The sequence below is a fragment of the Ochlerotatus camptorhynchus genome, unplaced genomic scaffold, assembly GCF_037179485.1.
Source record: "Ochlerotatus camptorhynchus isolate MF236.1 unplaced genomic scaffold, CSIRO-AGI_Acam_v1.1 ptg000262l, whole genome shotgun sequence".
Lineage (NCBI taxonomy): Eukaryota > Metazoa > Arthropoda > Insecta > Diptera > Culicidae > Ochlerotatus > Ochlerotatus camptorhynchus.
The window spans coordinates 242944-270158 of NW_027040752.1; the positions used below are offsets into that span (position 1 = coordinate 242944).

General features: G+C 47.5%; 1 protein-coding gene across 1 annotated transcript; it reads right to left on the reverse strand.

Moving 5' to 3' along the window:
• Nucleotides 1–21685: 21685 nt before the first annotated feature.
• On the reverse strand, nucleotides 21686–26657 carry LOC135705238 (uncharacterized). The gene is made up of 3 exons (XM_065226848.1): nucleotides 26536–26657; nucleotides 26334–26487; nucleotides 21686–25147 (listed from the first exon to the last, which is right to left on the reverse strand). Exons 1-3 carry the CDS (start codon nucleotides 26655–26657, stop codon nucleotides 21686–21688), a joined length of 3738 nt encoding a protein of 1245 aa, XP_065082920.1.
• Between the last annotated feature and the right edge of the window lie 558 nt (nucleotides 26658–27215).

Here is a 27215-nt window from a genome sequence, read left to right on the forward strand (position 1 = left end):
ACTTCATTTCTTCCTTGTTCAGCAAGGCTGTCTGCTTCTTCGTTTCCGGTAATGCCGGAGTGCCCTGGAATCCAACTGAATGTGACGTTTCGGCCTTCTACGGATTTTTCGACACATTGGATCCATGGATGTTTAGATCGACCACTCCGTAGGGCATCGAGACAACTATAGGAATCCGTCAGTACGATTGTGTTTTGCTGTTTATGCAACTTTGATGCAGCAGCGTTAAGGGCAAATGCTTCTGCAGAAAAGACGCTGAAAATACCTGGTAAACAGTAACTGAATTGATCGCTACTTATAACCACTCCAGCACCACTGGAGTTTCCATCTTTAGAGCCATCAGTGAAAACTTGTGTGTGTGAGTGGTAGCGATCCCGCTCTGATAGTGCTTCTCAGATGATTGTCGATTTGTGGAGTTGGTGTGTGCCAATGTCTATCAGTGTCCCTTAGAATGCTGCTTACCTTCGCAAGGGAGAATCCTGCAGATTCTAGCAGGAGTTCTTTAGCTCGTTTTACAACCGGATAGTCGATCGTACTTGGGTTTTTTTCAACGAGTCGTACTGCTAATTGCGAAAGACGTTGTATAAGTGATAGTCAGAAGGGAAGGCATCCGGCCTCAGCCATGATGGAGATGATTGGGTTGTAAATGCACCAGATGCTTGGCGCACTACATCATTATATGTGGGTCCAAAGATTCGTACCGTATCTTCAAAGTTAATGCTAGTGAGTCCTAAGCCAAATAACAGTTTGGACCCAACCAACGCTGAACCAACCTTTAGCAGGGTGGTTCGACTGCTTCTCTTCAAGCGGTGCCCTAGGATTCGCAGGATATGAATCCTTCTGCTGCAACTTCTTTTGACAGAGTTCAGATGTTGTATGAAGTTGAACTTTGCGTCCACCAGGACTCCAAGAATTTTCGTTTTTCTCACCCGTGGAATTGGGGTGTTATTTATATTGATGGTACGACCTCGTTTTCGATGCTGTAGGTGACAGGCGTGTAATAGCTTGGATTTGGTTGGGGCGATAGAAAAACCAACGCTGAAGTCCCAATCGGTAGCGGCGTTGACACCTTTCCTCAGAGATTTACGAATTATTCCGTGATTTTTTCCCTTGACTATAAGAATGACATCGTCGGCATACAGCAGAATATCGACATCAGGTGGCATTTTATTGAAAATTGGTTGCATGGCCACCAGAAACAAAGTCACGGATAGTATGGATCCTTGCGGAACCCCATTTTCCGCTCTTCTGAGGCTTGAAGTGGTTCCGTTAGCAGCCACTTGGAAGTACCTATCATAAAGGAAGCTAGATATAATGTTCATCATTCATCCAGATATTTTCCAATCTGCTAGGGTGCGAAAAGTACCGGATCTCCGTGCTGGAAAAGGTGTCGACACTCATCTAGCCAAGCTAGAATCTCTCATCAGTCTCGGTAACGATGAACATGTGGAAATAGTTTCCCTAGACATATCGAAAGCTTACGACACGACATGGCACGGAATGCGTGTTGGCGTGGATCCAATGGTTTCGTAGCTTCCAGTTCAGTGATCAGGCGGCGGTTCACCATTCTTTCAAACAGTTTACCGAAACAGCTTAGAAGAGTTATCGGTCTGTAGCCATCTGTTTTGCTACGATCCACCTCAGGCTTTGGTATGGGTATTACTGTACCAAGCTTCCACTGCTTCGGAAACGTGCCATTGTCCCAGACCCTATTTAGGAGCTCTAACAGGGCAGTTTTGGCAGAGAATGGTATCCGTTGCAGCAGAAGGTAGCTTATGTTGTCAGCACCAGTTGAGGAGCCTCCTCTACGATCAAGAGCCCACATCAGTTCTTCCATCGAAAAATCTACGTTGCAGGGTTTGTGTAGGTTTGGACGCTGGGTTTTGACGAAACTACTAGTGTATGCTGCAATTTTTCAGGGTAGTTGGCATCAGATGATTTCCTTTGGTATTCAGCGGCCAGTGCGTCCGCTACTTTTTGGCCGTCGTTGGTCATGCCCGTTGGAAGATTCAGTGTGATTGTGTTGTTTTTTCTTTTACCATTAAGTCTATTAATGTTGTTCCAAATTTGGCTAGCTGAGCTGTTTGGATTTATGCTTTCAACAAAGTTCTCCCAGCTTTTTTGTTTCGCGTCGCTGATGGTTTTACGGCATGTTGATCGAGCTTCCTGAAAATGCTTCAATGCAGTAATTTTTCGTGGATCATCATGGCTCAGCCGACGAAGAGCACGAAGTCGTTTACGCCTTTCCTTTATTGCTGCTTTGGCCTCTGTATTCCATCATACTACAGCCTTCGGTCCGTTCTTCCCAGTAGTTTTTGGTATGCTAGCTTCTGCCGCCGAAATGATCCTGCTTGAGAATTCCTCCACCGTTAGAGGTTGTCCCGGACGCAGAGTTCTGCTAGTGAGATTTTCATACAGGTCCCAGTCAGCTTTATCATAGATCCACCTTGCTCGATGCTTCGGTTCATCTGAGACACTGTAGATGTCAATTAAAATTGAGAGATGGTCACTATCGGAGCAATCCGGTAGGATCCTCCAGTTGAATTTGGCAGCTATCGATGTGGAACAAACGGAGACGTCGAGAACTTGAGAGGTCCCGGTGGTGGGATCTATCCGAGTATGAGAACCATCGTTGAGCACCAGCATGTCGTGTTGTACCACTAGATCTAAAAATTTTTCACCTCTTCTTCTCGCCTCTGAAGCTGATGGGCATAACCTGCTGCCCCTCTTCCTGCGCTCGAGGCTGGCGGACGTCGTTCTTCGAGGAGGAGGTCTTCGGCGAAGCACTGAGGCGGGAGCGAATAACCCCGGATCTGACGGGGGAAGAACTGGTAGCAGCACTGACAAGGGCGTGCGATACAACCATGCCTAGGAGAGCCTATCCCAGGCATGGCCACAGACCGGTGTACTGGTGGAGCGAGTCGATTGCTATCCTCAGGGCGTCTTGCCTCCAGGCGAGAAGGAGGATGCAACGAGCTCGTACGACTGAATGTCGGGAGGAACGCCGCGTCGCTCTCCGAGCGGCTAAGGCAGCCCTCAATAAAGAGATCGCCAGACGCAAGCGCGCGTGCTTTGACAGCCTATGCCAAAGCGCCAACACGAACCCATGGAGGGATGCTTACAAAGTGGTCATGGCAAAGACCCGCGGCGTGACGGCACCCCCGGAGAGATCACCAGCGGTACTGGCTCCGATCGTTGGGTTCCTGTTCCCGCGTAGGGACGTAGACTCCTGGCCGTGGATCCCAGGCGCGGATCAGGGAGAAGTGTCTAGAGTGACGAACAGTGAACTTGGCGGTATTGCCAGGTCGCTGGTGGTGGGCAAGGCCCCGGGCCCAGATGGGATCCCAGTTGTGGCTCTGAGGGCGGCCGTTGCGGAAAATCCAGACATGTTCCGTTCTGTTTTTCAGACTTGTCTGGACGTAGGCGTCTTCCCAGACGCGTGGAAGCGGCAGAAGCTGGTGCTGCTTCCGAAGCCAGGAAAACCCCCTGGGGACCCGTCAGCATACAGACCCATCTGTTTGCTGGACACCACTGGGAAACTGCTTGAGAGGGTCATCCTCAACAGGCTGTCGGCCTACACCGAAGGTGTAGACGGCCTGTCAAGCAGCCAGTACGGGTTCCGAAAGGGCAGATCCACGGTGGACGCCATCCGCGACGTCATCCAGACGGCAGAGGTGGTCCATCGGAAACGAAGGGGCATTCGCTACTGCGCGGTGCTAACCTTAGACGTGAAGAACGCGTTCAACAGCGCGTGCTGGGGGGCGATAGCCCGCTCGCTACACCAGCTCCAAATTCCCGGAGGGCTGTATAAGATTCTGGAAAGCTACCTCCAGAATCGTGAGTTGACGTACGACACAGAAGATGGCGAAAAATGCGTTAGAGTCACCGCAGGTGTGCCGCAAGGCTCCATCCTGGGCCCGGTGTTATGGAACGTCATGTACGATGGAGTGTTGAGGATAAAATTCCCGCTAGGCGTGAAAATTGTAGGTTTTGCCGACGATGTCACGCTGGTAGTCTGCGGGGAATCCCTCGAGGAGGTAGAGCTGACAGCGGCCCACTGCGTCAGGCTTGTGGAGGAATGGATGAGAACCAGGAAACTGGAGCTCGCCCATCACAAGACGGAAGTGGTCGTAGTCAACAATCGCATGTCAGTACAGCATGCAACGTTGACAGTCGGTGGAAGCACAATTAGGTCTGTGCGCTCTCTAAAACTCTTGGGGGTCATGCTCGACGATAAGCTCAGCTTCGGCTGCCACGTCGAGTACGCCTGCAAGAGAGCGTCTATGGCTGTGGGGGCATTATCCCGTATGATGTCAAACAGCTCGGCAGTGAATGCCAGTAAGCGCAGGCTCCTCGCTGGGGTCGTAGTATCTATCCTCAGATACGGCGGCCCTGCGTGGGCTGCGGTACTGGATATTGACTGCCACAGGCAGAAATTATAGAGTGCACACAGGCTAATGTGCTTAAGGGTGGCCAGTGCATACCGCACTATCTCGAGAGAGGCCGTCTGTGTCATAGCAGGGATGATGCCAATCAGCCTTATCATTAAGGAGGATGTGGCGTGCTATGACGCGAGGACCGTTCGAGGCGTGCGCAACAACGCGCGAGTTGTGTCGACCGCGAGATGGCAATCGGAGTGGGAAAACTCCACAAAGGGGAGGTGGACTTACCGCTTGATACCTTCCGTATCAAGCTGGGTCAACAGGCGCCATGGGGAAGTAAACTTCCACCTGACACAGTTCCTGTCAGGCCATGGCTGCTTTAGGAGCTACCTGCATAGGTTCGGACATGCAAGTACTCCCATCTGCCCTACATGTGCTGGTGTCGAGGAGACCGCCGAACACGTCGTGTTTGCCTGTCCACGTTTCGAGCCAGTATCGAGCGCTATGCTAGCGATATGCGGAGCGGATACCAGTCCGGACAACATCGTTCATAGGATGTGTGGTACCACCGAGAACTGGAGCGCGGTGGTGACTGCGATCACCCACATAGTTTCGGTATTACAACGACAGTGGCGAGCCGAGCAGCTAACTAGCAGGTAACTACTGCCAGACCAGATCGTTAGAGTATTGCTAGAGAGGCGCCATAGCGCTACAGCGGCCCCTCCCACGAAGTAATGCCTTCGGGCGGTTCCGGGGAGGTCAAGGGCCAAGCGTCGGGAGTGAAATTCTCCCATCCCCACACTCTGAGTTCCTTCTCAGGTGTCTGTGAGCAGATTCCCCCTGTATAAAAAAAAAGCTGTGTGGTGTGGGAGCTGCCTTCCTGGCGCGTCGGTAGCATTGGTGCTCAGCACGGAAAACAAGATCGACGGAAAACAAACCAAAGGAAAAAAAATTCAACGACCAAGTAGTCCAAGCTCCGCCCATACTTATACAATATACATATACAATACGATTCTATATAGTTTTACAAATAGAGTTACAAATACGCAAAATTTATGTAAGCTGCCCAGAAGTTTCTTCCAATAATTTTTCAGAAGATCGTTGCATTTCTTCAAGAGACACCCAGCCATACCAACTTGTACCAGTTGAAGTTTATGAAGTACTATGAACTATTAAGATAGTTCACTCATTATACTTTTAGGAATGGTAAAATGTACGAAAATAAATAATCGAATGTTTCTAGACGCCACGCTTTTGATCACGTTAGTACCATTTTGATCTTGCACATGTGCTGCCAAATGAAAATATATCCAAACTCTGAAATTGTAAAATTCTTAACGAGCTCAGACATGAAAAAAAATACATCTCAAAACCCTTATCCCAACTAGAATCCACTATACCTCGATGACTAGATGACGAACAGAAAGATTCGTCCTAATGGCTTGAAAAATCATCCGCTCCAAAAAAAAGGCACCCTGCTCCGCTGGATCCCAGAGGCACTTCTTGTTAATTCGCTTAAAATGTTCCTTCACAGCCAGACAATATCACCCCGTGGCATCCATCCCTTCGTCGTCCGTTCCAGGTTCAAGAATTACATACATTCAGACACGCGTTCAAGATTCAACTACCCGGAGGGGATCATTTCTTCTGCTTTTCGAAAATCGTCCACCCACCCATGGAAGTAAGGCAGATAAGCGCAATCGTCTTCAAGATTTATTCGTATGCTTATTTCTTCTGCCAAGAGTGCAACTCTAGGATAAACACCCGAACGGCTCGAATCAACATTGCTAAAGAACAAAAGGATTTCACTACACTATCTTCGCAACAGGGGGGACCCGCACAAGGTGGGGGTGGAATCGCTCATGCCTGAAAATAGATAATTAAATTATCCTTAATTTAAATTATTTCTTTCGTGTGCCGAAGACGCTCGCCGGTTGATTTCTGGAGCGGAAAACTATTTCTTACGCAATCCCTTGGAAGTGATGAGGGTCCAGAATCACCAACAGAACCGCGCTCAACTATTTCGGGAAAAATGGTTAGGAAAGCTTTTCGTCGGCCGACGTCTTGCACTTGACGAAGTACATGTAATTGGATTTCTTGATTTTATTGCCATGGGATGTGCCTTTTTGGGTGGGCTTATTTTTATGAGATTTATTAAAAGTTTTCCTCGGAAGAAACTCCATATGTTTTGCTCGTTAAAAGTGTACCATGTATTAAGCTGTTGCATACGGCTGCATGATTTCTATTTTTCAAAAAACAAAAAAAAATACTTTTTAAGACGAACACCTGTCTCCACCGAATGTGTTCCATACACTCAAATAAAACAAGTTTCCCTCCGATACCCGGTGATGTCCCACGCAGTGAGCCTATAATTACGCCCGGAAAAAATCCTGCCCATAAAACGACAGCAGGTTCCATTTAAGTGCTTCATTATTAACGGTTCCATTTTCGAAATCCAATGCCGCCTGCACCTCGCCAGCAAGGATAACCTGACAGAACGTAACGAGGGGATGGATCGCCTCACCCCCACTGCTGCAGTTAATAGGCGTACTACTCTCCACTGCTCTGCTATCATAGTGCAAAGAGCCTTCGAGTGGAGTTTAATTGAACGGCACTTGATTCGAGTACAGTTCAAGTCAGCGAAAGGATTATTGAGCTGGGCCCGTTCGTCGTTGGTCAACCATTAACCCTTTCGGCTCGAGCTTGAATGATGGTGGTACAGGTTCAATAACAATAACAACAGGTTCGGAGGTCGATGGGTCAATCGCTTGAATAAACATGCTCGTACATGGTTGTGTCTAACGATGATGCATTCGCCCCACACACACCGGCATAGGTGAGGGGTAGCGTACAATTGTGGGTGGTAATTGATAATTATAGGGCAGTCAAAGTGGCTCCCATTGAGTTTGGTTGTTGCATCATCATGGTCGGGGAGCAGTGGATAAATGGAATTGGTATCGGTTGGTCATCGATGAATGACGTAGATTCAGATGAGAATGATGGATCAAGCGTCTTTTAAGTAGACCTGTGCGCCGATCAAAATATTTTCCTCGGCAGCATGATATGTTGTTTTCTACCGGCGGCGACGTTGGTCGGCGTGAGTTTATTTTTAATGATTGTTGGGGCAAATCTGGGCTCACCTAGATCTATATGTTCACCATGGGTTTATTACATGCACTTATAAGTTCCCTGAACTTTAACTATTATTGGGTCGACAAACTAAACTTTCATGTATTCAGTACACTTATTTATTATTAGCTCCGATCTCATCGGTGGCTGGCGATACGACTAACGAGTCAATCCAAACTATATCGGGCGATGCCCAGCATCCGATCAACCGATCTACCGAGAGGTGAGAGAATGAGAATAATCTCCACACGTTATCGGTATCGGTCACCTATTCTATATAAACGAAACATCGAACTGCAACATCGCCGCCACCTTTGAAATCTATGAATTTCAAAATCAATACAATTTTTTTTTTCTTTATTTTTGTGGTTTTTAGCCGTAGGCTAGTTCATCACATTTGATAGTTCAAGGTCAGGCTTAGGGCCTGCCTCTAAGGAAACGTTTCAGTCTAACATTAACGTAACGTAAAACTGGCTCTGAGACAGCATTTAAAAAAAAACTTAATGTAAAATGGGAGTTACATCGGGACTGTGGTGAGGAATGGATGCGCGAACAAGGTAGAGCTCCACCGTAAGAGACAGTGCCCCAGTCCGGCAGAGATACCCCGAAGGCAGGAAAATAGGAAGAAGGAAGAACACGGACAGCGCAGCCAACGACGAGAGTGCTAGATTTGGTTGTACAGGTGGGCGTCCTTCAAGAAAGCAATCAGCGCAGCTAGCGTCGAGGGGTCGTTGCCAAGTAGCTCCCTGATGTTCTCTGGGAGTCGGTGTTGTTCGCGTAGCCTCTGAAACTCTGGGCAGACACACAGCACGTGTTCCACCGAGGCAGGGATGCTGCAGATTGGACAAGCCTTGTGGAAGGGTGTCCCACCAAAATTGTGGGAAATCCTCGCATGGCCGGTCCGGAGTCTTGTAATGATCCGTTGGTCCGTGTACTTGTGGCTGTCTAGCCAGGGTCGTACGGTTTCTTTGATCTTTCTCAGGAAAGTGGTCCGCGACTGAAACCATTCCTCCTGCCAGGTTTGCATGATAATATTCGCGATCCAACGCTTGACGTCTAGGAGTGATACGTTCCTGGTGAAGCGGGGACCAGATGGACCGGATCCCGCCAGCCTGTCCGCAGCCTCATTTCCAGGAACACCGCAGTGCCCGGGAATCCACGTAAAAACGGTTGAGGGTGGGGCATATCGTGTAATGGCTTGTATCCAGGGGTGGCACGGGGCTTCGGCTCCCAGCGCCTGGATGACGCTGTGTGAGTCCGTTAGCACAAGGATTGGTTGATCTGCAGGAGTGATGGCTGCATCAAGAATAGCAGCGGCTTCTGCGGAAAAAACGGAACACTCCTCCGGTAGACTTTGACTTGTTGCGGAGTTTGGTCCTGCCACTCCGAGTCCCACTCCAGCCCGTGATCGCGATCCGTCCGTAAAGCGATGAACGTGCCCCGGATAGACCGACCCAAGATGTTCTGCAACTGAACGCCTCAACGCTACAGAGTTATCTCCGGCTTGGAATCCTCTCTTAATCCGCTTATCTATTTTGATAACGTTAGATCGCCAACTTTTCTCTCCATGCCAGTGGACCCTGGCCACCGGGGGGAGGTCAAGGTTGGCTGCAGTGCGGAGGGCTCTGTTCCCCTCGTTGAGGAGAAAGACCCTATCATTCCCGAATGTCTTAGCAGCGAGGACAGCGGCTTTCGTAGCAGTAGCTGCAGCAGATCGATAGCGGAAAGGGAGGACTCCGATTTCCGCACAAGCAGCGTCTGCAGGCGTGGAAGGTAGAAGGCCGGATACGATGCGTACGTAGGTACTGTATACCGGAGCAAGGATGCGGTTGAGCTTCTCGGTGGCTAAGCAGGTAATTTCAATGCCGTAGAAAAGTCGACTGTCGATAACAGCCCGGGCGGCACGAAGGCGGATCTCGCGGTTACTGGAGCGGTGCGGGCGGGAGATTGTCCTGACGATGTTGATGCGGCTACGACAGTTTTCTTTCACCGATCTGAAGTGCTGAAGTTCGATCCAGAACTACCCCCAGAACACGTACTGTTTTCTTAAGAGGAATTGGATGGTCCAGGATGGTGATCGGTGGTTCCCGAATCAGATGGCCCGAGTGGCAGATATGGCACCGTACACTCTTTGGAGCGGAGAGCTGGAAACCAACAGAAAGCGCCCACCTGCTGACGGCGGAGACAGCTGCTTGGGCAATATTCCTGGTCCGTTTAGTCGTTCGTCCCGTTACGACGATGAGTATGTCATCGGCATAGACGATTACGTGCACGTTCTTGGGCAGTCGGCTGAACACCCCGTTCATTGCCACCAGGAATAGCGTAACCGCTATGACGGATCCCTGGGGCACTCCATTTTCCTCGGGGAACGGATCCGATCGAGTGTTCCCGACAGTCACCTGGAAGGTACGATCAAGGAGGAAATTCCGTACAAAGTGCGTGATGTGGCCTTTCAGGACCCAGCCGATGAGCTGCCTGATGACGCCAGGCGTCCACGTCCTATTGAACGCCTTTGATATATCAAGGGATACTAACTCCGCATGGTGACCGTTGTCCTGGGCTTCCTTGGGTACATTCCCGAGGGCTGCAAAGTAAGTGGAGGAGCCATGTCCTTGCCAGAATGCATGCTGCCGTTCGTCAAGGAGACAAAGTTCAAATTAACAATAGAAAACAATACAATAAATTTCACTTTTTTCTTGATTCGGCAGCAAAGCAGTTGTTGATCCATTTCTAGCTGTTTACTCGGCTACTGTTTGGCTGCTCGTGATCGTCTTCGTTATGTAGTTCGTGATCGTCTGTTGGTTGGTGTTGTAGGTCCGTTGTGTTTGTTGATATTGTTGGCTCCAATGAGTTCGTTGTGAAGTAATGAAATTGGGTTGTTAGCGGAATGCTTTAATAAAACAGCAAAAAAAGGTTATCTTCCATTTAATTCCACTTAATTAATTTTGGTATCCATGACAGATACGTATTTCGACTACAATGTGCAGTCTTCATCAGTGTCATTCCCACTAAAGAACTTATCAAAATCTAACCCCCTTAAGTACTCATCCCCTAGGTATAAAAGTCAAGATCACAGGTATATAAATGAAACTACAATGTGTTGAATCGGAACCTACCTAACTAATTAAAACCAAAGATTTAAGTAAGCTAAAGGAGAAAAATCTATTCAACTCTCTAATAAGGAAAATCCCAAAGGCTTGGTAGCCATCATAATGAAGTAATGAAATTGGGTTGTTAGCGGAATGCTTTAATAAAACAGCAAAAAAGGTTATCTTCCATTTAATTCCACTTAATTAATTTTGGTATCCATGACAGATACGTATTATGATGGCTACCAAGCCTTTGGGATTTTCCTTATTAGAGAGTTGAATAGATTTTTCTCCTTTAGCTTACTTAAATCTTTGGTTTTAATTAGTTAGGTAGGTTCCGATTCAACACATTGTAGTTTCATTTATATACCTGTGATCTTGACTTTTATACCTAGGGGATGAGTACTTAAGGGGGTTAGATTTTGATAAGTTCTTTAGTGGGAGTTCGTTGTGTTTGTTGTTTCTGATGAGTCCGTTTGCAAAAGGCAGATCTTCGTTATTGGCCGTTTGAAGATGCCCTTGGACGTCCGCAAAGTGACCACACGCACGAGATTGTCCTTCCCAGGATGCAAAGCTTCAATGAGGGCGAGAGGCCAGCGAACAGGATGCTGAAACTCATCGACAAGCACCACAAGCCTACCTGGCTGGATTTCGGTGTTGGGGTGGCATATTCGTGTGTCCTTCTGGAGCTCTTGTAGGTACTCAGTTCTCCAGTAATGCCAGAACCACTGCGAAAGTTGTTGCGGTTTCTGGTAGTGGTTGAGACGAGAGAGATGAACGTTGGCAACGTTGGGACTTGGCACTGCATGCATCGTCGAACCGATAATGAAGTGTGCCGGTGGAGCACAGCAAAATCATCTGGGTCCTCAGTCATCGGGACGAGCGGCCGGGAGTTCATTGCGGCTTCTATTTCAGCAAGGACGGTTGACAGGTCTTCGTAAGAAAGTCTGGAGCAGCCCAGTTGTCGATGAAGGTGCTTCTTTGCTACCTTGACGGCGGCTTCCCAGAGCCCACCAAAATGAGGCGCTTTCGGTGGGTTCAAGTGCCAGACAATCGTTTCTTCGGCGTAGAATGTAGCGATTTTATCGTTCTCGGTCTCGTTGGACAACATCTTGAACAATTGATGCAGCTCTTACTTGGCTCCGATGAAATTCTTCCCGTTATCGGAATGCAGATGACTGGGATGTCCCCGACGAGCGACGAAGCGTCTAAGCGCAGTGATGAAAGCCGGCGTAGAGAGGTCGCTCTGCAGCTCCAGGTGGACCGCCTTGGTCACGAAGCACACGAACAGACAGATGTAGGCCTTCGTAGGTGTTGCACGTTTGTGGATTGCCTACAGGTAGACTGGTCCAGCATAGTCAACTCCTGTGATGTCAAATGGTCTGCTGACAGTGATTCGCTGGGCTGGCAGCTGCCCTATTTGCTGGCATGCCGGAACGAGATTGGCTCAGGCGCATTGAAAACAGTTTCGGATGATGTTTCGCACCAGTTGTCGTCCATTAATTGGCCAGTATTCCTCACGCATGACCGACAGCGTCAAGTGGCCGTCACCGTGAATGAGTTTGTAGTGGATGAATTTGGCTATTAGCTTAGCAAGAGGATGGAAACTGGGAAGCAGGGCTGGGTGCTTGGATAGGTATGGCTGTTCTGATAGTTTTAACCACCTCTCCCCACTCTGAGAACCCCCAATGTGTCAATGAATGGACTCAAAAGCCTAATGGAGGAATGTTTGTCCAAATGTCGTCCTCGCAGCTCGTTTTGGAAACAATCGGCTTGGGCCAACTGAACTAGCAAAGTTCTAGATTAGGATAGCTGCTTGACTGATAGCGACTGGAGTTTAACAGGATCTGTGGAGACCGGTTGAGTTCTAGCGTTGGTGCGTAGATTGTGGACGAACTTTTGGCAGTAAGCAACGATTCGAGTTAGTCGAGAAAAAGAGGAGTACCGTAAGAAAAGCGGATTGTATCTCGGTGTAGCTCTTGTAACGGTGACCACTACACCCTTGCGCTCATCTTCTGCTTCAGAAACTTCGATGTGACTCGGAATCGGCCATTCTAGTTTCGGACGTTGCAACCAGTCCGGACCGCGCTTCCATAATTTGTTCTTCACGAATTCGCCTATATCCATTCCTCTGGATACAAGGTCAGCTGGATTCTCGAATCTTGATACGTGATTCCAGCTGGATCCATGCGTTAGGGTTTGCACGTTAGGGTCTGACACCCGATTGGCGACAAAAGTTTTCCACGAACTTGGAGGGGATTTCAGTCACTGAAGTGTCACCGTAGAATCGGACCAAAAGAAAAAAGAAGGATGCATCGATGTCCATCTGCAGGGCTTCTACGATTCGGGTATGGAGTTGCGATGCGATGACTGCAGCACATAACTCGAGCCTGGGAATAGATAGCCTCTTCAAGAGAGCAACACGAGATTTTGCGGCCAGAAGCTGGATTCGTACGTTGCCTTCGGTATCCATACTGCGGGCATAGATGCATGCCCCATAAGCAGCTTCGGAAGCGTCTGCAAACGAATGTAGCTGGACTGTGGAGTTTGGTAGAAATGCGTATGTGTCGACACGGAAATTGGACAAGTTTGGCAGCTGCTGGTACAAATCTTGCCATTTTTGCTTGCAACATTTTTCCCTTGACGACAATAGGTGCAATCAATCCTAGCGGATCGAAAAGCTGGGAAATTCCGAATAGGATCGAACGTTTTGTCGCCATCTGGATGTCTTGATGAACTCGGAAATCAAACCGAAACTGGTCTGATGCAGGCTCCCACATGATTCCGAGTGTCTTCACTGTTTCACCTGGGTCAAACCTGATGGTTGACTGAGTCCCTATCTGGTCGGCTGGTAGTCCTTGGAGAACCTCGAGTTTGTTCGATGTCCACTTCCGTAATGGAAATCCTCCTTTGCCTAGCATCTCCGTGAGCTCTTCGCGCAATTGTATTGCTTCAGCAACGGAATTAGCACCACCTATGAAGTCATCCACGTAAAAGATTTTTTTTTACTACTGGGGTGGCTAATGGGCACGAGTGCCCTTCGTCGTCGGCGATCTACTGCAGGGTTCGGGTGGCCAGGAATGACGATGGACCTAACCCATATGTGACGGTGCGCAGTTCATAGGATTGCAGAGGGTCAGCGGCAACGATCCATCCAAACACGCTGTCAACTAGTTCTGGGAGGCCTTCGGCAAGCTTAATTCGAGCTGCTGTTGGGAAACAGCCGAAGAAATGCTGGGTTCCGATCACTAGATCAATCTTGCTGGGTTTGTTGAAGCTAGGATCTGCAAGAAATATGTCATTAGGTATTTTCCAGTCGTCTACGGGAGTGTCTTCGGCAGGAAGGTCCGATATCATTCGCTTGAGGACTAGGAAAGTCACCTCCTCAGAATAATTTTCCTTGCGGGAGAAGATTTTGGTAGTAACTAACTCAGTTGCGTGATCTGGTTTCTCACCGATTCCATGGACAAGCACGTTCGCCTTTTCACGCTTTAATCGCAACAGCTGGGCAAGCCGGTCCGACATCAGGTTGGGCTGAGATGCACTATCAAGCAACGCCCTAGCGAAATGTTCTTTTCCGTAAACATCGATGATACGCAGCACAACTGTCAGCATGAAAATGGTTGGCTGAGGATTCCAAAGAATGCTGCTGCACTGAATAACAGTAGGCTCAACCGGAACTGACACCATCTGCATCGAAATTTTGGATTGAGCATGGGATGTTGAGGCTTCCGGCTGTTGGGGTGACCTCGAACTGGAACGAGAGGCCGCTTGGGACCTCTCACCGAAGCCTTTGCTGTAGCTTGGAAGTTGACCCGGATGAAGAAGAGAATGGTGCCTTTTGTTACACACTCGACACGTAAAATTGGAGGGGCAATCACGCGCAAAGTGATCCTGGCGGAAGCAATTCAGGCATAATCGCTTGGAGTTTACGGTACGAAGGCGTTCAGCAAGAGACATTTTTTTCAAATTTCTGGCACTTTACCAATGGATGATGCTAATCGCAAGCATGGCATTTGGGAGCGGAACTTTCTGTGGTGGAATACGAAGACATCTTAATGGGCATGGGCTTTCGTTGGTAGTTCCCGTTGAAACAAGCTGGAGGAGTCGGGTAAGCAGAGTGGTTGACGGAAACGGACTCCAATACCCGAATGCGTTTCTCCAAATATTCCACTAGGCACGAATAGGACCGATTCTTTACCGTTTCTGCATGGTCTTCCCACACCCGAATCGTATCATCGTGAAGCCGCACGCACAGTAGATGCTTAAGTAGAGTGCTCCAGGTTTGGATTGGTTCGCCTATTTGCTGCAAGATCTTGATGTGCCTTTGGAATTCGTCCACCGTCGAGTGAAGTGTTGCGGCAGTTTCCTTCTTCATTCGTGAAATGTCCATCAGGTCCTGCAGGTGTCGCTTTTTGAGCAAGTACTCATTCGAATAGCGGTTGATCAGCGTCTGTCACGCCAGCTGATAATTGGCAGCACTGATGGCGATCGTCTCGATGATCTGAGCAGCCTCTCCCTTGACTGCTGCACGGAGGTAATGGAACTTTTGGATCGGCGGTAGGTCCTGGTTGTCATGAATCAAAGCCAGGAATGTGTCGTGGAATGTCAGCCACTGCTTATAATCACCGTTGAATTCTGGGATATAGATAGTCGGCAACTCCAAACCAGCCAAAGTGGACACATTGCGAGAAGGGGGTTCTACAGGGATATTGGCTTGCGAAATTAGTGGGGGCGGTAACTTAGATTGAAGGTTGGCTTTTATTTTAAACAGCCTTGGCTCAAAGGAAGCACGGTATTGGAGATTTAACGCTTTACCTTCATTAGTTTTCTCCAGATCCTTCAAAGCTGTCTGCACGTCCTCAAGAGCATTCCACAGGTAGTCGAGGTTATCCAGTCGAAGCGGTACCTCGAGCCCATCCCGTTTGGCGTTGAAGTTCTCGACGAATAGTTCAGCACGGCCTAACGACGCAATCAGTGTGGTCCTTCGCGTCACTAGCTGCTCTTGGGTACGAGCATCACCCATCGTGGCTCGATGGATTACGGCCGGCGAGATTCGAGAATGCCTGATAGTTGATTCAAAATGCCTTGAATCAATCAAGAAATCAACTCCGTTCTCCAAAGTTGTGCGATGGCGTCGTATGCATGCAATAGGATGAGCACAATGGGATCCTTTCTTTGGCCGTCGCTCAATAGATGGATCGATGGCGTCAGCGTCCAACTGGGATGGCGTTGAACAATAGGGATTTGATCCGGTGGGTACGCTTGGAAGATGGCGAAAGTGGTGAGGCCCACGATCCTGGTCACGGCACCAGAATGTTGGGGCAGATCTGGGCTCACCTGGATCTATATCTTCACCACGGGTTTATTACATGCACTTATAAGTTGCCTGAACTTTCACTTTTATTGGGTCGAGAAACTAAACTTTTCATGCATTCAGTACACTTATTTATTATTAGCTCCGATCTAATCGGTGGCTGGTGATACGACTAACGAGTCAATCCAAACTATATCGGGCGATGCCCAGCATCCGATCAACCGATCTACCGAGAGCGCGAGAGAATTAGAATAATCTCCACACGTTATCGGTATCGGTCACCTATTCTATATAAACGAAACATCGAACTGCAACAATGATTTAGAAAAAAATACTTGCCAAACCAATCGCACATGGACAAAAAATGCTACCCACATTTGAGTTCAGATTACTCAAAATCGCTAAAACGTAGGTCACAGTAAATTTTCCGACACTTTTCCGGGGAAAACTTCTCGAATATGGGGAAAATTAAAGAAAATTATACACAGGTTAGAAGTGTACTAGTAGCATAGAGAAAGAAGAAACATGCTCAGATTTTTGGCTCACCGAAACATCAATAGGTTAGTCGAGTAGGGAGCCAATTTAAAATCGTTAGTTTCCACCGGTTGCTAGTAGGCAGACTAAATAAAACCACAATCAATTTTCCTTGTCTTCGAGAAATTTTCCTCGCAAAAGCGTCGAAAAATTTACTCATTCTATGAGTGACCTACGTTTCGCGAATTTGAGTAACCTGAACTCAAATATGAGTAACTCTTTCTCAATTTTGAGCGTTTTCATTGGCCGTGCATGTGGAATTTGTTTAGAAAGGTATGTCAAGTGCTTGTTATAATTGCAGGGGGTGGAGTCATATGGCAAAGTGTTACAACCCTATTATTAAGTATAAGAAAAGTACGTTATGTAGGCATAATTCTTTGCTCGACTGTCGAGCTGTTCAGCCCGTATTGTCGCTCGAGTTCTCGATTCGATTTTGTTTCGTTTTGTGCTGTCGCGTTGCGCCGTGGAAGTGTCACCACCTTCTCGCGTTCTGGCAAGTATTGTCCCTCAAAAACAATCTTGCTGTCCACATGCAGATCATTCTGGCGGCTATTGAGTATGGTATGCCAATCTGGGAGAGTTGTGCTAAGTGCCACCAACTAAAGCTTCAGAGGATCCAAAACAAGATCCTCAGAATGATCCTTAACAGTCCACCGCGAACTCCCCATTTTGAGATTCACCACCTGGCCGGTCTTCAAACACTCGAGGAGCGAAAGACTTCCACGCTGGAAAGGTTCAGAGTCGCCGGTCTGCGATCAAACCACCAGATCATTTGTGATTTGGCAACCTAGTTTAAGTAGTTAGGCAGGTTCCTGTGCTCAAGTAAGTAGGTTATCAATTTTTTTAATTCAAACCAAAACAATCCCATAAATCCCACATTAGAATAACCAATTAACTAGAACAAAGATGAAGAGCCAAAGGCTAATCAATTGAAATGTTAAACCAAATGTTGAAACATAAAAACAGAAAATAAACGTAAATTTTACTACCACTACGTTATGTAGGGGTGATATAGTTTATAAAAGCAATCTGTTGCATTACGTAACAGCCACTGCTTACTGCAAAACTATATTTTTCACATTGTTAGAGTGGATGCCTGACCGACGTGCAGATACGGTCAGCCCAGCTATGTTAAAAACTCGTTCACTTGGCGTGCTGGTGGTGAGCACACACGATACCTTGCGAACCAAGGCTGCCAACCAAGGATACTTACTTAAGGGTCATGTATACCAGCGGAGGTGCAAAGGGCCAACGCGAAAGACTTCCATCCTGGGCGGCTGCTCCAGCGCTTGCCTTCAGATTTCGTTTCCGCCCTGTCGAAGTGTGTGGCCGACCCACCTCGAATTTATGTTGCTATCGGCTTCAGATGACATCGAGGATGGAGCTCGGCATTCGAGATCCAGTTCTGAGGCCACCAGGAACGAATTATATACCGCAGACATCGGTTAATGCAGACATGTAGCTTCTGAGTGTTCTTCGCTGATACACACCACGTCTCGCTGGCGTATAACAACACAGATTTCACGTTCGAGTTGAAAAATCGGATTTTGGTGCATTGACTTATATGGTTTGATCTCCATACGTTTCGTAAACTCGCAAAGGAAGCCCTAGCCTTCTTGATTCGTGCAACTATGTCGCTCTTGGTCCCGCCGTCCGACGCTATTTGGCTGCCAAGATATTGGAAACTTTCGACCTTCTTCACTGCTTGCCCCGCTACCGTAAAGTTGGAAGGGTTGCCCGTTTTGACATCCAACGATTTGGTCTTGTTGACGTTGATGATGAGACCCGCCGCAGAGGATCGTTCGGCTAGGTCATTGAGCTTACTCTGCATATCAAAGCGCCATTGTGCTAGTAGAGCAACATCATCAGCCAAATCGAAGTCGTTGAGATGCTCCATGATAATAGGCTGCCAAAACAGCCCACGATTCGGTACACGGTAAATTGCACCCACCATGATCTCATCGATTACGATGAGGAACAGTAGCGGTGATAATATACATCCTTATCTCACACCAGCGACTACCCGTATAGGGTCAGACAAGGCTCTGTTATGCAGAACTTTGCACGTGAAAGCCTGATAATGCGCTTCGATGAGGTTGACGATTTTATCCGGGACTCCCTTGCGTCTCAGGGCGCCCCACAGATTCGTAGTCAATGAATACCAAATAAAGGGACTCTTGGAATTCATTGACCTACTCCAAGATAATGCGGAGCGCGACAATAGGTCCGCACAAGATCTTCCTGTACAGAATCCTGCCTGCTGCCGCCAGAGAATCGCGTCAGGATAACTTTCCACTGAACTTTGAGAACAATACACAGTAACATGATGTCTCACCAATTGTCGCACACAGGCAGATTCCCCTTCTTTGAGACCTTCACTAAGACGCCCTACATCCAGTCGGCCGGAAATGTCGCGGTGTCCTAGATATTACAGAATAGTTGATGATTTGAGCTGATAGCATGGAGTCAGCTTTAAGCATCTCTGCTGCTATTTTGAATTTATGGAAATGAGTAGAAATAACTCATCAACAAATACCTAGCCATTTTTAGTCAAAATTTAGTTCTGGCTTTGTTACTTAATTTAGAGTAGATCTGCTTTCAATTAAATAGAGTGGTTTTTCACGCAATTTTTAGTAGCCACGAACGAGCGTGCACACAAGTTCTTATTTCATCGCGTTCAAGATGCATTTTACCGAAAAGATGTTACGGAATTTTCATTGGCGTGACATACATTTATTTGGCGGCGTGAACCATTTTACTGCGGCAGCGGTTTACTTTTGAGAACCGTTTTATTATTTTCGAATCGCTCAAAAAAGTCTAGAATAGCTAGCAGAATTTTACTTCAACCACTACCAGAAGACTACGAATGCTTACGGCCACAAGTATGTTCATAAATTTTTATAATGGATGCAGTCAGCCTACTTCTATAATCTTCTGTTCTATCGAACTTATCCTGATTCAACTAAATTAATTGTTAATTTATTAATGCATGCTGTGATGGGTGCTGAAATTATACCTCTTTCCTTTATTGGCATCCTCGGTTACTCGCGCCAACTTTTGTAACACGAGTACTCGCGCGTTGTACTTTGTTCAACAGGGTGAGTTTTAGTATTCCTTAAAAACCTTGTTTTTAACTAAACAAGCCAAACTTTTGTTACAGTTAACCCCCAAACAATGCGGATAATAGAGAAAATGTAAATGGAAACAGCGTAGACTGTGACCATACTACGTGGGATTTGACTTAATTGGTTACAATATGGAAAATCTCGAGATCCTGGCCAGATAGAAAATTAATGTCTACGGCAAAGTTGTTCTAGATATCATAACCTCTTTGCTGGTGGAGAGTAGTTCAGAAAATTTTCACTACGTGGCGCTAGTATATACGTGCAATTTTCGCATATACTATAGCTCAAGTTCCCAACCAGATAGAAAGGTACTGTCTTCGGCATAGGTGTTCAGGAGGTCAAAGCCTTTTCGCAGGTGGACAGTAGTTCAAAATTTTCTCACTACGTGGCCCTAGTGTACACGTGAAATTCTCATATTTAATATCTCGAGATCCAGACCAGGTAGAAAATTACTGTCTACGGCAAAGCTGTTCAGGAGATCATAAACTTGTTGCTGGTTGTTCAGAATCTTCTCACTAGGTAGCGCTCGTATACATGTTAAGTTGTGATACATCCTGACCAGATAGAGAGTAAATGTCTCTGGCAAAGTTGTTCAGGAAGTCAAGATCTTTTCGTTGATGGATAGTTGTTCAGAATTTTCTCACTACGCGGTGCTAGTATACATATGCGATTCTCGCATATACAATAACTCGAGATCCTGATCAGATAGAAAGTTACTGTTTTGGACAAACTTGTTCGAGATCTTTTTGTTGGTGAATAGTAGCCCAGAATTTTCTCACCACGTTGCGCTAGTAAACGTGTACAATTCTCGTGTATGCTATAGCTCGAGATCCTGAAAAGGTAGAAAATTACTGTCTTTGAAAAAGTTGTTTATGAGGTCAATGTCTTGTTCGACACTGGGGTGGACTGTATCACCGGACGGACAAATTAGGATAGGGTGACCAACTTCTTATTTTGTGCCAACATACCGGCCACCTTGAAATGTTAATTTCGACAAATGACTCCTACTGTTCCTAACTAAATCTACACTAATCACTATATCTAACATAAATTTTTCACGATCCCCTTTTTTTTTAACTACTGGATTCCGTCCGCATCTCACTTGGCTTCGTAGGCTCTGGCGTCACTGCTGATGATGCGCTCGGATGCTGTTGCTGACATCATACCACATACCATGGAAGTGTTGGAGAAATCAATTAGGGTGCAGTATTTCCTAGTCCTGGCTACGGTAGGACATATACCATTATTATTTACCTAGGAAAACTGCTCTGTCGCCTGCTTCCCTTCTTCGGTCGTTCTAGATTTCGATTGCTTCGGTTATTTGATGAATGAATCCTAGGAGTGACGCTTCCGACCCGTCCGATCGGAGGAGCACCACTTTGTTCATCTCCGGTTGATTCCACGAATCTTGATTCCTTGCTTTCTGGCTTAACTACCAGCGACTGATGTTGTTGCGTCTTGGGGTATGACACGGAACGGATGACTTCGGAATGTCGGGATGTCCACGATTCCTGACTCGGGAGCCTCCTGGCCTCCACGAGTGCCTGATTGCCCTACAATATGAGAGGGGCCTTTTTCAACTGAATTACAGAAATACAAATTAACTTGCCTGACGCGGAGGCCTCCGGGCCTCCGCGAGCGCCTACAGCGCCAATGACGACGATCCTCGTTGATCATCGTGATACTCTATGCCATTAGAATGGAAGCAGAATGGTGTGACGACATCAACTTCAGCGTTGAAGAACTACCGGTACGGATTGGCCAAACCCGTTGATGGTATTGGATGTTGCGCTGAGAGGGATAGTATCATGGATTGCTCCCTTCGTTGGATTGGTTGTACACACCGATTCTCTACTTCTACGACGACAGAATGATTTTGGACAGTAACTGGTTTTGGACATACTGACAGATGCTGACACGGTTGTGCGAGGCTTTACAGGACGATACTGATATTTATTTCAGGACTGGACAGGACATCATTATGGACGTTTAACATGCTTGACTGACTGGACGACATTACTGATAACTGGACTGGTTGAACTGGTTTGTGGATCCCGAGTTGTTCGAATAGTGAACGGAAGCGCACCAAAGCGCTGACGCGAAGGAGTTTCAATTCTCCTCAGAAGTGGACACAGCTTGATTGTCCCGAATGGGAAGGACGCAAATCTTCGAGATAGCTCTCCGGAAAAGACCGTCCTTCGTTCTCACGGTCACTACACGGATATTCGCATCGGTACCCGCGTGAACTTTTACTACTCGACCCAACTTCCATTTCATCGTTGGAATATTGTCCTCCTTCACGACAACCATTGTATCAACGGAGATGTTATTGCGTCGACGAGTCCACTTGGTTCGGTTATGGAGATCGGACAGGTATTGCGTGGACCATTTCTTCCATATCTGCTGCACGAAGTCTTGCGATTTTTGCAACAGTGAAAGACGATTCTCCGGGATGTGACTGAGGTCCGGTTCTGGAACAGCTGTTAGCGGTCGCTGAACCAGAAAATGACCAGGCGTCAATGCTTCGAAATCCGTTGGGTCATTGCTGATCGGCGTCAACGGACGGGAGTTGAGGATCGCTTCCACTTGAACTACCACCGTTTGCATTTCATCGTGCAATAACGTTCTGGATCCGATAGTGCGTTTGAAGTGGCTTTTGAAGGATTTTACGGCAGCTTCCCAAAGGCCACCGAAATTGGGCGAACGTGCTGGGATGAATCGAAATTCTATCTCGTCTTCTTCAGCTTCATTTACGATCGACTGCTGGAACTGCTGGTTACGGAATAGTTCGTGTAGTTCGTCGAGTTTGCGCCTTGCTCCGACGAAGTTGAGAGCGTTGTCACACATTACCAGGGTTGGTTTGCCTCTTCGTGCGACGAAACGCTTGAATGCTGCGAGGAAGGCTTCGCTTGTTAAATCTCCCACCAGCTCCAGATGAACAGCCTTCGTGACCAAGCAGACGAAGATTGCGACGAAATATTTACGTGGAGTTGTTCGACGATTGGGATAGGCAACCAGAAAAGGTTCACAGTAATCGACACCAACTTTCAGGAACGGTGGCGCGGGTGTAACTCGTTCCGACGGCATATCTGCCATCAGCTGATCCAACACTTTCGGTCTGCATCGGAAGCACGGCACGCATTCGTTGATTACGGTGTTGGCTAATCTTCTGATCTGCGTGGGCCAGTACTTCTCCCGTACTCTACTTATGAGAAGCTGTTGCCTAGCGTGGAACAATTTCTGGTGGTAGTGTATGACTACTAGTTTGCTCAGGGGATGATGATAGCTGAGAATCGCTGGATGCTTGCGACTCGCTGGAATAGGTGCCTTGGATAGCCGACCACCTACGTACAGTACCCCGTCAACGAAAATTGGTGTGAGTCTGTTGATCGATGACGACGGCTTGACTTGATTTCCGCTCTGGAGTGCAGAAATCTCCTCCAGAAACGATTCCCTCTGAGACAAACGGATAAGTGATAGCATAGTTTCTTGGAGTTCAGCGTGACTGAGATACCTATTGCGTCTTTCTTCGCGATGGTGACAGTTGTGGATGAAGCGACGAATCCATGCAACTTTACGGATCAGCGTAGATAGAGAGGAATGAATTGAAAAGATGTCGCTGTGTGGCTTGGACTGTGCTGGAATTGCGACTGCACTTCGCTCTTCTAGCAATGATTGCTCGAAATCTTCCTCAGGACTTCCCGCCGGCCAGGTGCTGCGGTCTCGACGCAGCCATGGAGGACCTTCAAACCAAATCGTGCTGTACTGAAGCTGAGCTGGTATCATTCCTCGTGACACGATGTCAGCAGGGTTCTCCAAGCCAGCGACATGATTCCAATTGAAACCCTTCGTAATGTGCTGAATCTCGGACACGCGATTCGCTACGAACATCTGCCACCTCGATGGCAGCGAAGATAACCAATGCATTACGATTGTCGAGTCTGTCCAGAAGCTTGCGGTGTGCGGAATACGAATGCTGTGCTTGACCTTCTCGTACAGATGACTGAGGAGCAGTGCGGATGACAACTCGAGGCGAGGGGTGGTTAACTTCTTCTTGTTGCGCTTGAGATCCTCCAGTGGTGCTACTCTCGATTTGTAAATCAGCAGCCGAACTTCTACTGAGCCATCCGACAGTGTACAACGCATGTAGAGGCTTGCACCGTATGCCTTGTCTGATGCGTCACAGAAACCGTGCAACTCGACCGAAATTGCATCAGATGTGTATCCTATCCACCGAGGAATTGAAAACGACGAGAGGGCTGTCAAATTCATCCTATACTCCTGCCAAAAGTTTTGCATCGCTTGGGGCAGTGGATCATCCCAACCGCACTGCTGCTTCCACAATTCTTGGAGAAATATCTTGGCAATGACGACAACTGGACCCATCAATCCTAACGGATCGAACAGGCGAGCTGCTTCTGCGAGAACGACGCGTTTCGTGAGCACTGCTTCGTTGTCCCACTTAGGAGAATGGTATCGGAAATTGTCTGAATGGGGCTCCCACAGTAACCCCAAAGTTTTCACTGGTGAAGTTGAGGAATCAAGCTCTAAAGTGGCACGATCATCGATGAGATCGGATTGCAATTCGGCTAACAATCCCTTGCAGTTGGAGTTCCACTTTCGCAGGTTGAATCCACCTGATGAAGTTAGCGAAATCATTTCCTTTGCCAGCTGCTTCGCTTCGTCGACGTTGTCCGCTGTCGCCAAGTATGGTGCAGATGCAGTCCCGTAAGTGACAGTTGCTAACTCGTACGTTCGGATCGGTTCGTCAGGGGAATCTCGGTAGACGATCCGCTGTAGGCATCGGTCGAGTAGATAGATGAGTATCATCCGATACATTTTTTCCACATCCGCTACAATGGCAATGCGGAACAAACGGAATCGGAGTGTGATGGTGATCAAATCCTCCTGAACTACAGGTCCAACCATTAGCGCATCGTTGAGCGATACACCGCTGCTGGTCTTACAGGACGCGTCGAAAATGACACGTAGCTTCGTTGTTGTACTATCCAGTTTGAAAACTGCATGGTGGGGAAGATAGTACACGGGAAACTGCTTTTCGACGTCCGGAACTTGCACCATGTGACCAAGTCGCTCGTACTCGTGGATGAAATCTGCGTACGCTGCCTTCAACTCTGGATTCAACTGGAACCGCCTCTCCAAGCCCAGAAATCTCCTTGTCGCTATGTTTCTGGACTCGCCGAGCTGATTGATGATGAATTCACGCTTTGGAAGTGCGACGATAAATCTGCCTGCATCATCACGAGTGGTTGTTTGATCGAAGAATACTTCACACGCCGTCTCCTCTACCGATTGACTACTACTGGAACGACAGGTTTCTATCTCCCAGAACTTCGTCAACTGTTCTTGCAGGTTTGCAAGTGTGCACGAATACGACAATGTGCGATGCATCGTGCCTGGTTGATCGGCTGCTCGACCGGAAACCACCCATCCAAAGACTGTATGTTGCAGTGTAGGGCCTTCATCTCCAACCTTCTCACGACCGTCAGAGAGCAGATTGAAGTAGTGTTCTGCTCCGATTATCAGATCGATGCGACCAGGTTCGTGGAACTGGGGATCCGCGAAGCTGATGTTAGTCGGGAGTGTCTAGTGGTTCACGTTGATTCTTCGTGCAGGCAAGGTTACCGTTAACTCCGGCAAAACGTAGAAATTCATCTCCTCACGTTACGATGATATTTCCTGAGAGCGAGGTAGAACTGCTGCCTTAACTACCTTCCGCGCTACGACGACTGAACCACCGATTCCTTGGACTGATAGGTGTTCAGGTGAAGCTCGAAGCTTCAGTTTACTGGAGAAGTTCGTCGTCATGAAGCAGAATTGGGAGCACGAATCTAGTAACGCTCGAGCTAGTCGTGAGTTACCGTAACTATCTTTAACACACACAATGGCGGTGGACAGTAGAATATCTTGTGTGGATAGTGTATTGGTTGGAAGCGCGATAGTGTTCTGGGTTGTGCATGGTTGGTTAGTGGTGGACAGTGGTGCAGTGTTATGCGAGTGTAATACGGGAAGAGAACTTGTAGACTGGTGAGCGCTGTGAGCGTGTGTTTGTTGGTTCTGGTTTGGTATTTGTGTCTGTGGTTGTTGCTGATTACCAGCTGGAGGTCTACTTTGCTCTTGTGGGACGGAGGATGTATTTTTAATAGCGCTTGACTGCTGTGATTCTGGGTGCAACAGGGAGTGATGCTTCTGATTACAGTGGTGGCACACGCCCTTGCTGCAAAATCGTGCCTGATGTCCTGGCGATAGACAGTTCAAGCAGAGTCTGCCTCTTTTCACAGCATCACTGCGTTCATGTACCTTCAGCTTCAAAAATTTCACGCAGCGAAAAGCGGAATGAAATCCGTCCCCACAAAACGGACACTTGTTCGATGATTTGACTGCTGAGTTGCTGACGGACGGCTTCGATCGTTTCTCTGGTATCGGCGTAGATTTGGCAGGAGCGACTGACTGCAACACGGAGCAATGATCTCGTAGGAAGTGGATGAGGTTTTCATACTTCGGCACCTCCTTCGAATTGACGTTTCGAAGCGTTGCTTAGTCCAAACGAGAACACACCATGTGAACCAGAATGGTGCTTCAGTCATTGGTCTTTTCTCCTACCTTCTCCAACATCAGCAGGTTTTTGTCGAATTCGCTGATAAGACGATTAAGCGACTCTTAAGCGAAGCTTAACACGTGATAATCCTGCAACGGCAACGTGTGCGACTGGTTGAGTGTTAGCCGTAGGATCTACCAGCTTCGGTCGAAGACTCATCAGAATGGCCTTGAGGGTACAGTACTTGTCTTCAGCATCCATGATAATCCTCGCATTTTCTGCATCTTTCTTGGGATCCATTGCAGCATCTTCTTCATCGTCGTCAACATCATCCGTCAGTAGTTCGATCTTCCTACGGACGTTGTGGAGTTCCTTGAAGGCAATTTCCAGTCACTCCAACCGAATATCCACTTGCACACTATGCACTTCAACATCGAATCCTTCAACGAACAATTTCACTGAGTCAATCGTCTTCAAGATGTTCCGTTCTTGTTTCACCAAGTCTCGCAATTCATTAGCCATTTCCACTGATAGTTAATGTTCACTTACAATGTCACAAAAAGTTCAAACTGTTCACACACAGAAATATTTAACACTGCACTGTAATTCACTCCACTGTGCACCCGTACCCGTAATCGAATTATCGACTCGACGTCCCACGCGACCCCGCGGTTGACAGAGACAGGGGGAGCAAAGCAAAACCATCAACAGCAAAGATCCAACCAAACAGACCAGAGAAAAGAAACCAGCAGAATTTTATGACCAACCGTAATAGAAAACACAGAGGCTAAATGGATATCTACAATTCCCGTATGGGATGAAAAATACTCGCATGCATTTAGAAATTCAATTTATTCAGTTTGCACCATCAAATTTTTATTGCACTGATTCATCAATTCCATTTGACTCACATGCAAAGAGTCCACCAACAAACCTTTCACACATGCAATTACTTCCCCGTTTATCCGATGGCGCCTATCGGTCCTTTCCGCTGTTCCTTTGCTGCTGCTACGATCAGCTGATTTAGAGATGGCTGGACTGGAACAAATCAGCTGTCTGCCTCCAGCGATGGTGGTGATC